The following is a 17400-nucleotide window of genomic DNA, read 5'->3' on the forward strand; positions in this document are numbered from 1 at the left end:
CTTATCCTTCTGAAGGCATCCAGTGACCTAAGGACCATGCTCAACAGTTTGAAAATTCAGCAGCTTTCTAGCATCATACTGAGGTCCAAGGTCACCCTGTGTGAAACTTTACAGGGACAAAATCATCCAAATCCTTGTAGAGACTGCAAACCTCACAAGTCTAGTTCATAACTACCAGCAAACACTAATACAGTAGGAATGACAGAAGGCCATGTGGAAAGGCCAGATCTCATTCTCACAGTTGGTATTGTTTATTACTATTTAAAACATTAAAATGACAAGCTTTCCTTAAAAACTCATGAGAAATGCAGAGATAAGGAAGTGTGTCCACAGACTGGCAGTGAAAACAGTCAGCAGAGATGGTCTCTGAGGACCCTTGACAAACACTTGGGGCAGGATTGGCATTGGTAGGCAGGGTGGAGAGGAGACCAGACTGCTTATCTCCTGGGTCTAGCTGATAAACAACAGTACCACCCGTGCTTCCACACAGGCTAGGACCATGGGAGGCCCTCGCACTCTCACTGAGCTCTGTCCCCACCCCATTAGTCAGATACAAGCCATCTCCTTTAAATGTGTGCAAGAAACATGTGTGTAAAAAAAAATAAAAGGAGATGTAACAATGATGACTCACCAAATAGGTAATACTCAGAAAGGGAAATATAAATAGAACATTTCTTTTTTTGTTGTTTTTTTGTTTTTTACTTTTTCGAGACAGAGTTTCTCGGTGTAGCCCTTTCCCTGGCTATCTTGGAACTCACTCTGTCACTCTGTAGACCAGGCTGGCCTCAAACTCAGAAATACACCTGCCTCTACCTCCCAAGTGCTGAGATTAAAGCCATGCGCCACCACTGCCCAGCTAGAGCATTTCTAGTAGAAATGTTTAGGATAAGGATTTCAGATTTTGGGGGCCGTATATTATTTGAATGTAAATGAAGTTGGAAATGTTACCCAAACTTAAATATAGAATTCATGTGTATTTTATATATGCTCTATACCTGTGGCCTGGAGGTAACTTACCACAATACATTTACTAACTGTGTTCTGTGTGTGCCCTATACTCTGACTGCATCTACTACAGAATTACTTGTAAGGTTTTCTACTCTGCTAATACTTCAGTCCTTAAACGGTTCTCAATTGCAGAGTATTTTAGGGTTTCATAGTGGATATGCTTAACTTGTGAAAAATTAGGACAAATAGAAATTCTTGAATTTGAAAATATAATTACTAAATATATTTAGTAGAAGGGGCTGCATGGCAGACTTCAACTGGCTTGAAAAGACTTAATGACTGGAGATGTGTTGACCAAGAATATAGAGTCTGCGTAACATGGGGTGAAGAGAAAGAACGGATCAGACACCTGAGGCAAACCATCCTGTGCAGAGTAGGAGTCCAGGACAAGAGAGAAAAGGGAAGAGAATATATCTGAATATATGAAGACTGATTGACACAAGCCAGTATGTATCTAAGAGGCTTGTTGAACTCCCAGTGAATGTGCTTAGATATAGCCTTATAGACAAAATATCCTAGAAGCAACCAGAAAAGCACCTCATTCCATATATAGACAGTCATTAAGATTAACATCTGATTTCTTATCAAATACCATAGAGCTAAGAAGCATGAGAATACATTCAAAGTGTTGAAAGAATACTTTGAATTAAAACTGCCTGAGTAAAGTTTAGAAGCCTGGGGCAAATTACTGAGTTGAATATGTATTGTACATTCATTTTGCTCCCAAAGAATCTAATTTTTGGAAAGTAGAAAGTGCATAAGAACACACAGTGGCTGTGACTTCATGCACAAGACCTGTGCAAGGGCAAACACACATCATGGGCAGGGAGGGTTCATGAAATCTCATCCTTAGCTGAGAAGCTCTTCATAATTGATGGCTGTTCAGGGAGGGAGAGCCAGTTTTCTTCACAGATGTAGCTTATGAAAGGTAAATGCTCCAATAAATGGTCCTATAGTCACACAGATGGTCCTATAGTCACACACAAACAGACTGCACCAGGTGCTGAGTGTGCACGGTGGATTCAAGAGAAAGAACGCACATGATTCTGGGGGCATGGTAATGGAGACTGGGGTTCGATGTGATCCAAACAGATATGTATGGTGAAATTCTCAAGAACAAAAAGGACTGTACATGGCAAGTGACATATAAGATGTTTCCTCTTGTGCTCGCTTCGGCAGCACATATACTAAAATTGGAACGATACAGAGAAGATTAGCATGGCCCCTGCGCAAGGATGACACGCAAATTCGTGAAGCGTTCCATATTTTTCAGCAGGTGTTGGAGAGGGTGCGGAGAAAGAGGAACACTCCTCCACTGCTGGTGGGGTTGCAAATTGGTACGACCACTCTGGAAATCAGTCTGGTGGTTCTTCCGAAAACTGGGCACCTCACTTCCAGAAGATCCTGCTATACCACTCCTGGGCATATACCCAGAGGATTCCCTACCATGTAATAAGGATACATGCTCTACTATGTTCATAGCAGCTCTATTTATAATTGCCAGATGCTGGAAAGAACCCAGGTATCCCTCAACAGAAGAGTGGATGCAAAAAATGTGGTATATCTACACAATGGAGTACTATTCAGCCATTAGAAACAATGAATTCATGAGATTCTTAGGCAAATGGATGGAGCTAGAGAACATCATACTAAGTGAGGTAACCCAGACTCAAAAGGTGAATCATGGTATGCACTATTAATATTAGTGGATATTAACCTAGAAACCTGGAATACCCAAAACATAATCTACACATCAAATGAGGTACAAGAAGAAAGGAAGAGTGGCCCCTTGTTCTGGAAAGACTCAGTGAAGCAGTATTCGGCAAAACCAGAACGGGGAAGTGGGAAGGGGTGGGTGGGAGGACATGGGGAGAGAAGGGGGCTTACGGGACTTTCGGGGAGTGGGGGGGGGGCTAGGAAAGGGGAAATCATTTGAAATGTAAATAAAAAATATATCGAATAAAAAAAGAATATATTGAATAAAAAAAGAAAATAAAAAAATTAAAAAATGAAAAAAAAAAGATGTTTCCTCTTTAAATAATGAAAGAGCATAGTTTTTATAGCCACTGTGCATCTCTGAGCAAGTTCCCTTATACCAGCCACAATTAGCTTATCTGCAAAATGGAAATATTTTCCTTACTAAGCTAATAATAAGAAACATAGGAACTGCACGGTGGCTTAGTGAGTAGAGGTGCCTTAGCAGAGGCGGGACAATCCTGAGTTAGGAGAGAGCTGACTCCCGAGCACGGCACTCTGACCTCTGCACCTCCACGCACACACGCACACACGCACACACGCACACACGCACTGAAGGCCAGTGTCTTCTTTACTGCATTTTCCTTCTGTTGTGTTCATCAGTTGTCTGGACATCCTCAGAGACTGGTGTGCTGAAAGGAGCAAGGAAAGTAAGAGGAGTTGAGAGGCCTTCATGCTCACTAAGCAGTCCAGTGTGCAAGCACAAAGGAACGGACAATTGAGGCAAGAGGCATGGACTTGAGTTGTTAAGTCTCTTCTGTCTGGCCACATGGGTATACATGAAAGACAGTCCCTTTTGCCCCCTTGGCCTAGGTGCTGTACTGGGACTGAGCCCACAAAGGGATAATTGCCTTACTTTAGCAGCCACTGCACAAAGAAGTGGGAGCTGGTCATCATCATGAGGACAGACAGGGAGTTGTAACTGCTAATAGTCTTGGCAGCACTAGTAAGTAATAAAAACAAATTACGTGCCAGAATATTCTTTATAACAAAAATATTTTTAAGTGGCCAACGCACATGCAAATCTTCCCAAATTAGCCATCAAGTGGAAACAAATTGTGAAATAACATTTTAAATGCATAAATAGATGCGCTTTTACCAACTGGCAAATATACAGTATAAAATATATTCATATGCAAAGGCCACATATGCTTAGAGTGAAGTTTATTATATATGGCTGGCTAATTTTTTAGGTCCTGTCGAATAGTGAATAGGAAAACAAAATGTAATAAAAATATAATCTTGACAGTCATTTGAAATGTACCATGTGCTCCATGTGGAATGTCTTCCAGGGAACCGATGACTTGTTCCCACTTCCCATGACTCAGTACTAGATAGTCAGGCTCTCTAAACTATTTTTTGGCAACCAACCGTTCTTGGAATAGTCATCTTTCTTTCAAGTTATTCAGTACAGGCATTAGTAATAAATCTTTAGTTATAGATATATAACTAAAAATCATTCACATGGTCTCTTTCAAACCTAAAAGCTCATACTAAAGTTATTTTAAATAGATCACACAAAACAAAGCCAACTCTTCCTTGGGAATAATTAATTGCTACCATATGACGCTCTAAGAACAATGTGACCATGTTCAATTGTTAGTTTTGTTATGTCACTACTTATCTAGAAGCTGGCTGGGGGATGTCAGCTTTAACTGAGAGACAAAGGAAGTGAGTGAGCCGAAAGTGGGGCTGTTTACAGATGGGCCCGTGCACACCTCTAAATGACACAACTGGTGCACACAGGTGGTGTAGACTAATACAGCATGAGAGCTGAGGTTATTATCTCCTCCCCTGCAAATTCTGTCCATTAACTGGGGACATGGGTTGTACAGGAGGGAGAGCCATGTCAGTCTCACTTTAAGAAAGAGCTATACCAGCCATTTGTACTGGGGAGCCAGGCTGCTCCACAGCCTTCTGTGCACAGACCCTTCCAGAAAAGAGTTGGTCTCCCAGGAGTACAGACACAGGCTTACAGGCCCACAGGAGGGAGAAGCTCCAGCCAGAGACAGCAAGACCAACCAGCACCAGAGACAACCAGATGGTGAAAGGCAAACCAATAGAAACCAAGACTACTTGGCAACAACAGAATCCACTTCTCCCACCACAGCAAGTCCCAGATACCTCAACACACCAGAAAAGCAAGAGTTGGATTTGAAGTCGTATCTCATGATGCTGATAGAAGGCTTCAAGGACTTAAATAACCCCCTTAAAGAAATACAAGAGAACATGGGTCAACAAGTAAAAGCCAGTAAAGAGGAAACACAAAAATCCCTTAAAGAATTACCGAAAAACACAAACAATCAAGTGAAGGAACTGAACAAAACCATCAGGATCTAAAAGTAGAAGTAGAAACAATAAAGAAATCACAAATTGAGACATCTCTGGAGATAGAAAACCTTGGAAAGAATTCAATAGTTATAGCATCAACAACAGAATATAAGAGAAGAAAGAATCTCAGATACCATAGAAAACATTGACACAACAGTCAAAGAAAATGCAAAATGCATAACCCAAAACATCCAGGAAATCCAGGACACAATAAGAAGACCAAACCTAAGGATTATAGGTATAGAAGAGGGCGAAGATTTCCAACTTAAAGGGCCAGTAAATGTCTTCAACAAAATTATAGAAGAAAACTTCCTTAACCTAAAGAAAGAGATGCCCATGAACATACAAGAAGCCTACAGAACTCCAGACTGGACCAGAACAGAAAGTCCTCCCATCACATAATAATCAAAACACCAAATGCACTAAACAAAGAAAGAATATTGAAAGCAGTAAGGGAAAAAGGGCAAGTAACTTATAAAGGCAGACCTATCAGAATTACACCAAACTTCTCACTGGAGATGATGAAAGCTAGAAGATCCTGGGCAGATCTCATACAGACCCTCAGAGAACACAAATGCCAACCCAGAATACTATACCCAGTAAAACTCTCAATCACCATAGATGGAGAAACCAAGATATTCCATGAAAAAAAACAAATTTATACACTATCTGTCTACAAATCCAGCCCTACAAAGGATAATAGATGGAAAACACCAACCCAAGGAGGGAAACTATACCCTCAAAAAGCAAGTAATCTTCTTCCAACAAACCCAAAAGAAGATACCCACACAAACATAAATAACATCAAAAATAAAAGGAAGCAACAATCATTATTCCTTAATGTTAACATCAATGGACTCAATTCCCCAATAAAAAGACAAAGACTAACAAATATTTTTCATGTAAATCTTCAATTTTATCAGGAAATGTTTCTAATTCCTCTTTCAATTAATTTAGTAATTTTTTATGTCTACAATTTTATCTGCATCATTATTCATGATAATCTTCAATTTTAACATGTTTATATATATATATATTTCTTCTATTTTATCAGAAATGTTTTCCATGTAAATCTCTGATTTTATCACAAAATATATTTAAGACCACCTTCAATTAATTTAGAAAGGTTTTTCATGTCTACCATTTTATCTGTATAATTTTCCATGAAATAGTCGATTTTAACGTGTTTTTCTATATATTTCTTGAATTTTATCAGAAATGTTTTCTATGTAAATCTTCAGTTTTACCTGAAAAATGTTTATAATTCCACTTTCAATAAACTTAGAATTATGTTTATGCCTACCATTTTATCTGTATACTTTTCCATGATAATCTTCAATTTTAACATCTTTTTTCTGTATATTTCTTCAATTTTATCAGAAACATTTTCCATGTAAATCTTCAACTTTATCAGAAAATGTTTATAATTCCACTTTCAACCAACTTAGTAATATTATTATGACTACCATTATTATATCTATATAAAATTTTCCATGATAATCTTCAATTTTAACTTTTTAAAAATATTTTTCTACAATTTTATCAGAAATAGTCTCCTGGAAAATCTTCAATTCTATCATAAAATGTTTCTACTTCCTTTTTCAATTAATTTAGCAATGTTTTTTATGTCTACCACTTTATTCTTTAATTTTCCATGAAAATTGTCAAATTTAACATGTTTTTGTATATATCTCTTCTATATTATTAGAAACATTTTCCATGTAAATTTTCAATTTTATCATAAAATGTTTTTCCTTTCTTTTTCAATAAAAGAACATGCTTTTCAAAAAAAAAAAGAAAGAGCACTTAAACCAGACATGTATATACATAAATATGTAATATATATTACTTGTTCAAAATACATTATTTAAAAGCTCATAAAACCCTGGGGCAAAATAAATACGTACTCCTCAATCCCACTATTTTTCCCTTTCTAGGTAGACACTAACCAACAGTTGCAGAAAGTCATTGCTGTGAGTCTTCAAAGACTTTAAACTACTACATGGTTTATAAGTGAGGAAGCTCTGGTCTAATGAAATTAAATAATTTACCTAATGATATGCGTCATAGCAAGCAAGCCCAAGACAAGGGCATCACATTTACTGATGAAGCCCCATTTGCCCGTGTGGATTGGACTGTCCTCATAGTTCTTAATGAGTAAACTGACAAATGTTGCCAAGTAAGAATGACTGGACAGCTGACCAATGGTCTTGAGTTCAGCCTTCCCAGGGCATGGTTCTGACCTACCCAAGGACATACCTAGACACTTTACCTAACAGAAAATATATAATATGCTATGCAATAGCATACCAGAGTCCCAACCTACCTTCATATTTCTCAGTTGCCCCTACATTATACTGGGGCACTGACCTCATTCTTATTTCAATTTGGTGTGTTTTTTAATTATGTTTGTAAAACTGCTGTGATAATAAATTGAACAACAGTTTAAAAAAAAGAAAAGAGCTATACTTCAGCTGTATGGAATCATTTGAAGACATTGCTCAGGGTATGCTATACAAAAGCCCCTAAGCAGCTGCAGGTCCTTAAGAATATTCAGCTAAGGGGCCATTCTTCCTTTCTTCTTGTACCTCATTTGATATGTAGATTATGTTTTGGGTATTCCAGTTTTCTAGGTTAATATCCACTTGTTCTGGAAAGACTCAGTGAAGCAGTATTCAGCAAAACCAGAACGGGGAAGTTGGAAGGGGTGGGTGGGAGGACAGGGGGAGAGAAGGGGGCTTACGGGACTTTCGGGGAGTGGGGGGGCTAGAAAAGGGGAAATCATTTGAAATGTAAATAAAAAATATATCGAATTAAAAAAAAGTATTCAGCTAAGAACATGGCATGCAAAAGTGTCTGAAAGAAGTAGCTATGGATTTCTTTTAAAACCTCACCCATTGAACCTATCTCTTGTACATTGAGATTCAGTTGCAACACAGCCCTTGCTTTCCCTCCTCCCCAGGCACTATCTAAACTGAGATGTATCCCTTCCTGTCTAAAGACTGATTTCTATGTATTCCTCTCTGTTCTCCAGTCAGCTCCCCATTTCAGACTCTTAGCCAGTCTACATTCCTAACTCATCACTAAAAGCACCCTCTTGCAAGTAAATAACCCAAACCTCACAAGTCACTATGCTTCCATAAGCCCCTGATGGAAGGGTAAGGCAGGATGACCCTGGAGTAAGTTGTGCATCTACACAGTTAATACCCCTTGCAGTCTCTGCGATATCCAGCTCCTCACTGTTTCTACTAGAGTGGCTTATTGGTGTTTCTACTTCAGTTCCTCCAGAGAAGACCTCATGATTGCCCATCCTCTGACCCACAATACCACAAGTATCCTCTCCAGAGGCAAATCACCTGCCCCATACCAGTGGGTGCAATCAGCACCCTCACAGTTGCCCAGGCCACCTTGATGTGATGTCACCCTTGTATCTGAGCAGTCCGGACTGATTGTTAGGTCTCAGGAGTCTCCCCTGCTAACCCAGACTCTAATCTTTTTATTGTTGTTGTTGATTCTTTGAGACAGGGTTTCTCTGTGTAGCCCTGGAACTCACTCTATAGACCAGGCTGGCCTTGAACTCAAAAATCCGCCTGCCTCTGCCTCTGAAGTGCTGGGATTACAGGTGTGCACTGCCATGCCTGGCTCAGACTCTAACATCTTGACCTTGAATCTCCTAATGGTTGCCTTCCCTCCATACTTACTGCTTAAATTCATTTTCTATAATTTTTTAAAAATGTACATTTTACTGCATCATTTCTTTTTTATTTAATTTTCTTATTGAATATATTCTTCATTTACATTTCAAATGTTATGCCTTTCCAGGTTTCTTCCCCTCCAGAAAATCCCCAACCTATCCTCCCAGCCCCTGCCTGCAAAAAATCTGCCCCTCTACCCAACCCATTCCCACCTACCCTTCACCCCCCTCCATTTCCCCACGCTGAGGCATCTATCAAAGCCTTCATAGGGACTAAATTTCTATGTCCTCCAAATGGCATTAAGATAAAGTTAAAATCCTTACTTTGGCTTAAAACAATTTAGTTTTATTAGCTTCATTTTGCAGATTAGAGCTGTTTAGCTTATACTCATTCAGTTGCCCAAAAGCTGTGGTTTATTTGCCAGGACCAGCATTTTTCCCCTTTTATTGAAAATAGATTTATTTCTCACATTATTTATGCTGATATGGTTTCCTATCCCTCTGCTCCTCCCACTTCTTCCTCACCTTCCTCCCATCTGGATCCACCCCTACTTTGGTCTTTCATTTTGGTCTGTTGAAAAAGAAAACTGGATTCTAAAAGGTAAATAATAAAATACAATATACTAAGATAAAATAAAAGCTAACACATCAGAGTAAGACAAAGCAAACAGAAGAAAAGGAGCTCAAGAAAAGGCACAGGACCCAGATACAGATGCGGAGATCTCATAAAAAACACAAAATTGGGAGCTGTAATATATACCCAAAGGATCTGTAGGGTGAAAAGAGAGAAAAAATATAAATATAAAATAAGATAAAATTAGAAAAAGAAGTCCTGACATGGCATTATGAGACAGGAGCCTCTGAAGTTGCCCGGGACCAGGGTTTTCCCACAAGGAACATTCATGAGGTTTTTCTGTTTCGATGTTAGAATGAAATGATGGTATAAAGATGACCATCTATAGAGTTTTCTTCTACCAATAAATTGTTCATCTGGTACTTGTAACACTGAATAAAATTATTTCTAAAACACTAACAATACATATTAGCTTCTGTTTTAGTGTAATGAAGGTAAATACACCTGCTCATCCTTTTTCATTTAAAGAAAAATCATTGCCAGTTTCGTATATGTGTGTAGGGAACTTTGTGTCACCCTTCCCTTTCATATCCCTTCCTTTCCTGCTGAAACCTTTCTTCTTCCAAGAATATCTCCTGCACTTATCTTCACTTTGTGTAAAATCCACTGGGTTTAATTATAGTTGTTTATGTGAACATGGATGGGATTGTTTACTGGAGTGTGAGCAAATTAGCAGTGGTTACACCTCTGACAAAATGACACTTCTTACACTAGCAGCCATTAACTGCCAATAGTTCCCTGGCTGAGCTGAAGCCCTTCTCCATCCTGTATAGTGTTGTCTAGGTAACCGTAGCCATGCTGAGCTGATGAGACCACAACTGTACTGTGACCATCTCCCCATCCTTTGGCCCCTCCTGCTTCTGTAGATGTCCCTTTGGACCGAGCACTCCACTATTACCTAGTCTCAGCACTTTGGCCAGTTATGAGGATTTGGGGGGGGGGGGGTCTTATTAATTGCTGTTACTGTACTAAGAAACCTCTATGATGAAGGATGAATACAATGTGTACATTTACATAGTGTTTAGAAGACAGTTTGACAGAATGACTGTTTAACAAGATACTATTTTTTAGCTTTCATTTTTTTTGACTTTTTATCGATTCCTTGGTAGTTTCATATCATTTACCCCAATCCCACTCATGTCCCTATCCCTTCATATCACCCTCTGCCCTCATAACCTCCCTTCCCAAAAGAAAATTTTATCAGCTATGGTCACTTGATCTTCAACAAAGGAGCTGAAACCATCCAGCTCCTTTCCCTATCACCCTCTGCCCTCATAACCTCCCTTCCCAAAAGAAAATTTTATCAGCTATGGTCACTTGATCTTCAACAAAGGAGCTGAAACCATCCAGGAAAAAAGATAGCCTTTTCAACAAATGGTGCTGGTTCAACTGGAGGTCAGCATGCAGAAGAATATTAATTGATCCATTCTTATCTCCTTGTACTAAGCTCAACTCCAAGTGGATCAAGGACCTCGACATAAAACCAGACACACTGAAACTAATAGAAAAGAAACCGGGAACGAGCCTTGAGCACATGGGCACAGGGGAAAAGTTCCTGAACAGAACATCAATAGCTTATGCTCTAAGATCAAGAATCAACAAATGGGACCTCATAAAATTACAGTTTTTGTAAGGCAAAGGACACGGTCAAGCGGACAAAACAGCAACCAACTAATTGGGAAAGGATCTTCACTAACCCTACATCCAACAGAGGGCTAATATCCAATCTATTCAAAGAACTCAAGAAGTTAGACTCCAGAGAACCAAATAACCCTATTAAAAAAATGGGGTACAGAGCTAAACAAAGAATTTTCACCTGAAGAACTTCAAATGGCCGAGAAGCACCTTAAGAAATGTTCAACATCATTAGTCATTAGGGAAATGCAAATCAAAACAACCCTGAGATTTCACCTCACACCAGTCAGAATGGCTAAGATTAAAAAAACTCAGGAAACAGCAGGTGTTGGCGAGGATGTGGAGAAAGAGGAACACTCCTCCACTGCTGGTGGGAATGCAAGTTGGTACAACCACTCTGGAAATCAGTCTGGCGGTTCCTCAGAAAACTGGGCCTGACACTTCCCAAGGACCCTGCTATTCCCAGGCATGCAATAAGCACACATGCTCCACTATGTTCATAGCAGCCTTATTTATAATAGCCAGAAGCTGGAAAGAACCCAGATGTCCCTCAATGGAGGAATGGATACAGAAAATGTTGTATATTTACACAATGGATTGCTACTCAGCAATTAAAAACAATGAATTCATGAAATTCTTAGGCAAATGGTTGGAATTGGAAAATACCATCCTAAGTGAGGTAACTCATTCACAAAAGAACACACATGGAATGCAGTCACTGATAAGTGGGTATTAGCCCAGAAGCTCTGACACCCAAGACACAGCTCACAGATCAGATCCTTCCCAAGAAGAAGGAAGGAGAGGGCCCTGGTCCTGGGAAGGCTTGATGCAGCATTGTAGGGGATTGCCAGGACAGAGGAGTGGGAGGGGTGATGGGGGAAATTCTCACGTCAGTCAGAAAGCAGTGGGTTATCCCATGAGGAACCCTCAGATCTAATCAATGAGAAAGCAGTGGATCACCCCATGAGGAATTCTCAGATCCAGTCAGAAAGCAGTGGGCCACCCCTGACACATGCCACTATTGCCCAGAGAACATGTCTTGCCTGGCAGATTTTTATTGCGGCTTTCATAAATAGGTGAGACTATTGATAACCTTTTCTCTCCCAGCTCCCTGAATAGTACCTTCTTACTTTATGAAAACCTGCCAATAGAAAGAAAGTACTCCAGTTACCTCTATTTTGATTTCTTTATGTCTATACAAAGGGTCTGGTGTTGAAGTGAAATATATTCATAGCTTTTGTAAATATGTGAATAGGCATATAATTTAAATGTTTTCAACAAGCTTTTCATGTGAATTTAATTCCATTAAGCAACAAAAATAGGACATATAGCTGAAAATCTTGACAAACACATGATTGTCATGTAGTAGAACCTATTTTTATAATAGTTTTCTATTGTTTCCAGAATTTTCTGAGTAGCTTGGCATAATCCATTTGAGATGTGGTAACTGTAAAGTTGGCCCCTGACAAGTTGTGAGCTCAAAGTTTTTCTTTAACGTTCCTCATTTTCTAAATGCCCACAGTTGTTTTCCTTCTGTCTCCAATGCTGGGTCAGCCACCTTTCATTTCTACACTGCTTCCAGCTTAGATGTTCTCACATCATGTACTGATCCCATTAGAACTGACTGCTGCTCCTTCCCTCTGACTCCCAGTATGACAGCCACTTTTCATTGGCTAGTGTGTGTTAACTTTGATGTAGAACTTCTGGTTCAGGGCCAGAAACATTTTATTAACTGTATTGAAGATGTAAAGCTCTCCACCAAGAATGCAGAACTTTACATTCCGCTATCTGAAATATGTTAATGTGCTTTTGCAAACTCTGCGGTCTTCCACCAAGGTTCTTACAAACCTTTCTGAGGTTCCTGTGTACCCCATTCCTACATTTCTTCCGCCCCTAGCTGTGACCCCCTTAATCTAAAGAGCAGGCTCACTGCTTTCTGAAAAAACTCAAAGAATGGTAGCATTTGATTTGGACGTTGATAGACAGGAAGGATTCAGACATAAGAAAATATGTATTTCAGACTGGAGAAAATCCAGAAATAATGACCCAAAGAGAAGAGACTGTGGACAAGCTTGACACGACGAGCAAGAAATGAGCATTACTGTCTCTTTTTCTCTTGATTTTTCTTATTATTTTGTTTTGTTCTTTTAGTACAGGTTAGCCCCAAATGTGCTGTGTCTGATAGCTAAAGATGACCTTGAACTTTGATTATCCTTCATCTACCTTACAAGTGTCAGAGCTACTACATGTGCTCAGCTAACACTGGAGTCCGTGAATATGCTACTTTTAAGTTCCTCAAACCTGCAACTGCTTCAGTGTACAGTGAATGAATCTTGAGGAATCTTGAGTCCTTTTCTTCCTCGTCCAGCATCGTCACACCCTCACCCCCTCCCCCGTCTCATATGTTAAGATGCTGTATTTAGGGGCATGAGAGGTGACTCAGTGAGCTAAGTATTTGCTGTCTATAGTGGCTAGCCTTATGTCAACTTGACACAACTTATCTGAAAGAAGGGACCCTCGGTTGAGAAAATACCCCCATAGGATCAGTCTGAAGGGCATTTTCTTACTTCCTGATTGATGGTGGAGAGCCCAGCCCATCGAGGGTGGTGCCATCCTTAAACTACTAGGCCTGGATTCTCTAAGAAAGCAGTCTGAGCAAGCCATAAGGAGCAAGCCAGTAAGCAGCACCCTCCATGGTCTCTGCATCAGCTCCTCCTCCAGGTGCCTGCCTTGTGTAAGTCTGTCCAGGCTTCCTTCAAGTGATGGGATACAATATGGAAGTGTAAGCCAAATAAACCCTTCCCTCTCCCAACTTGCTTTTGGTCATGGTGTTTCATTATAGCAGAAGACACCTTAAGACACTGACCAAGCCTGAGGACCTGAGTTCAGATCCCCAACACTAATGAAAAGCCAGTGTAGCTACTCTTCACCTGTAATCCCCATGCTGAAAGCATAGACAGGAGAATCCCTGCGTCTTGCTGGCCAACCAGTCCAACCAATCAGATTCAGTGAAGTATGCTGTTTCAAAAATAATGTTAAGAGTGATTAAGAAAAGCACTTGATACCTATCTCTGTCCTTCACATTTTAGGGAAGGGTAGGATTCATTAAACATCACTTAGGAAGGAAGGAAAGGTTTACTTTGGAAGCTTTTTTTTTTTTTTTCCAGATCTTACTGTGGTCTCAAAACTGCTTTAAATGCTAAAGACAAGTTTTAAAATAATATGCCCTTTCTTTCTCTGGGAGTCTCAGTCTAGTATAGCCTAATGTGTATGACTTAAGGGGTCTGATGCTATATGTTGGAGGCATATCCTGAGAATTGAGACGACACAAAATGGTCATTACCAGCTCTGAGAAGGGTAGCTAGGAAATGCTTCCGAAACAGGAAACACATCTTAGCAGAGTACCTTTTAAGACAAATAGCATTAACCACATGCAATTTTAAAACTAAAATGTTAAGTTTAATAACATATCATGGTAAAACAAAGCCTTAGATATAATCTAAGTAACAGAAATAAGCGCTTATTTGCAGTACCTAGGAATGTGGGGTTTTCACACACCTGTACAAAAAGCAGAGCTATCGATCTTCAGCTTCCATGGCAATGCATACATTAATACATTGATTAATATTAATTAATGCCACTTATATATTTGCTTAAATTCACATTTGTTAAGTATTAGTAATGGTGGCTTTTCATGTCTACTGGACAGTTTTATTTGTTGTGTGAAATAGTTGCTGTTAGGATCTGTACTTTAGCCCTATGAAAGGTGGTAAGTGTTGGGGCGTGCTGTAGAAAGCGTAAGATTCCTAGGTCAGAAATAAAAGACAGCATTACAGACAGCTCAGCGACCAAGGTGAACATCACCTTTGCACCGGTTTCCCCTTGCCTTCTACCAAGGGCCATGAAGAAAGCCCCTGGGGCCATGCTGTACTGAGTAGACCCTTGGGCACAGCTGCTTGTCAGCATGTGGAGCTAGACTGCTGTGCCTCTCTAAAACACATGTGTGTTCTTCCATACGCTTCCTACTTGGCTTTTAAGAGCTCTCTCCTATCTGAACCAGCAGTCCCTGGTCTGTCATTGTCTTGCCTGCCTTAGCATACATACATTTTTATATTTTATTTTTATCAGTGACTTTTTTTTCTAACTTCTAAGTTTTATTGCATACATAGCAATATTTTGTTCTTTCAGAGTCAAAATTAGCAGCTTTCTTTCATGTTCTTACTTTGTAGCTTCTTTGGTTTATGGTAAGTTTACTTTTGTGCGCAGTGGTGATTGCTGAAAGTGCACTGTTGCTACAGTGGAACTTCAGTCAGTACTCGCCTCTCTCTGTTCCTGTAATGTATGTAGACAGACTCCAGCCTTGTCTCTGGGATTCTGTAGTAAAGAAGTATAGAGCTTGTTTTCCATTATTTTTCCTCTATATGGAAGACTGTGGCTGTTTTGACTATTGAGCCTTTTTTTTTTAATGATTCTTCTAGAGTAAGCAGGATTAATGTAACTGGAAAGTAGCTCCTAAATCATTACCTTTTATACCTTTTTGTCTTCCTATCAAGTCATAATGTTATAACTTCTTTGATAGTTTAATATTTCAACAAATACACAGCATATTATAACTTTTATGAATTTATTAACTTTTATATATATTTTTTTGTATATATTACATACATTTTTATATTTTATTTTTATCAGTGACTTTTTTTTCTAACTTCTAAGTTTTATTGCATACATAGCAATATTTTGTTCTTTCAGAATCAAAATTAGCAGCTTTCTTTCATGTTCTTACTTTGTAGCTTCTTTGGTTTATGGTAAGTTTACTTTTGTGCGCAGTGGTGATTGCTGAAAGTGCACTGTTGCTACAGTGGAACTTCAGTCAGTACTCGCCTCTCTCTGTTCCTGTAATGTATGTAGACAGACTCCAGCCTTGTCTCTGGGATTCTGTAGTAAAGAAGTATAGAGCTTGTTTTCCATTATTTTTCCTCTATATGGAAGACTGTGGCTGTTTTGACTATTGAGCCTTTTTTTTTTAATGATTCTTCTAGAGTAAGCAGGATTAATGTAACTGGAAAGTAGCTCCTAAATCATTACCTTTTATACCTTTTTGTCTTCCTATCAAGTCAATGTTATAACTTCTTTGATAGTTTAATATTTCAACAAATACACAGCATATTATAACTTTTATGAATTTATTAACTTTTATATATTTATTTTATGTATGGGTATTTTGCCTGCATGTGTGACTGTGCATCATGTACACATGTGTGGTGCCCTCAAAGGTCAGAAGATGGTGTCATGTCTCCTGGAGTTAGAGCTACAGACAGTTGTGAGCTGCCGCCATCTTGGTGCTGGAGACTGAACCTGTTTCCCCTGCAAGAGCTCTGAACCATCTCTCCAGTCCCATAGTTTCTGACTTACAGCCTTTAATTTTTCTTAATTTCCTATAGGTCCCTTGTAGTTTGGAATATTGGGATGAAGTCCAGAAGGTTTTTGTTGCGTTTCAAGAATTCAGTCTGTCTGAAAGCAAAGTTTGTGAATTGCAGTTACCAGATATCAATCTCGTACATGACCAGAAGAAACTGGTATCCTCAGATCTATGGAGAATCGTCCTAAACAACAATCAAAATACAACAGATGACCAAAGGTAACAGAGCCAGATGAGAGAGATAGAGAATGACTCAGCAGCTCTCTCTCTCTCTCTCTCTCTCTCTCTCTCTCTCTCTCTCTCTCTCTCCCTCTCTCTCCCTTCTCTCTCTCTCTCTCTCTCTCTCTCTCTCTCTCTCTCTCTCTCTCTCTCTCTCTCTCTCTCTCTTCTGCCTCTTCAGCAGGCTGTGTAACTTTCTAATACTGGTGGTGTGTCTAGATTGTAGAAAGCAGGAAGTAAAGCTCACCACTGCTGCTTCACTCACTGAGGACCCTTGCAGAAGAACCTGTTTCCTAACTGTAAATAAAAATAATGAATGAAATTAAGCAAAAAATCTATTATCCAGAACCCCAAAACACAGAGGAAATAGCTCAGTACCTTGATGGACTACTTAATATTATGAAGATAAACCTAGCGCAGTAAAAGGAAGATTACATAAATGTAACTGTCTACATCTTAAATCAAAGTTTTCAAATATGTTCATCTTTAAAGATTTTTTTTTAACTTTGAGAGATAACTACAGTCACTAGACAAGCATGGCCAGCTGAGGTCGAAGAGCCAGTGTTGCCCTTGAGGGCACATGAGTCGCAATGAGTTTCAGAAGCTGGAGGCTTCAGGGGTTCTGAACCATGTCTCCAGAACTTCTAAGTCCACATTATAATTCTAGATTATGCCCATTTCTGGTATTTGCCTGCTTGGTGTATT

At 39.3% G+C, this 17400-nt stretch overlaps 1 protein-coding gene and 1 non-coding gene across 5 annotated transcripts in view; both read left to right on the forward strand.

Moving 5' to 3' along the window:
- Positions 1–17400, forward strand: part of Vps13b (vacuolar protein sorting 13 homolog B) — a 564131-nt gene that overhangs the window by 447991 nt on the left and 98740 nt on the right. For 3 of the 4 annotated variants that reach the window (XM_052160919.1, XM_052160921.1, XM_052160920.1), the window contains one exon: positions 16499–16695. The exons of the other annotated variant lie outside the window; for it this stretch is intronic. In XM_052160919.1, coding sequence (XP_052016879.1) covers positions 16499–16695 — 197 coding nt within the window. The remainder of the gene's footprint in view (positions 1–16498; positions 16696–17400) is intronic. 4 annotated transcript variants of the gene reach the window in all.
- On the forward strand, positions 2172–2278 carry LOC127668281 (U6 spliceosomal RNA). The gene has a single exon (XR_007974053.1). It is a non-coding gene; the product is annotated as a U6 spliceosomal RNA (small nuclear RNA).

The sequence above is a fragment of the Apodemus sylvaticus genome, chromosome 17 (assembly GCF_947179515.1).
Source record: "Apodemus sylvaticus chromosome 17, mApoSyl1.1, whole genome shotgun sequence".
NCBI classification, from domain to species: Eukaryota; Metazoa; Chordata; class Mammalia; order Rodentia; family Muridae; genus Apodemus; species Apodemus sylvaticus.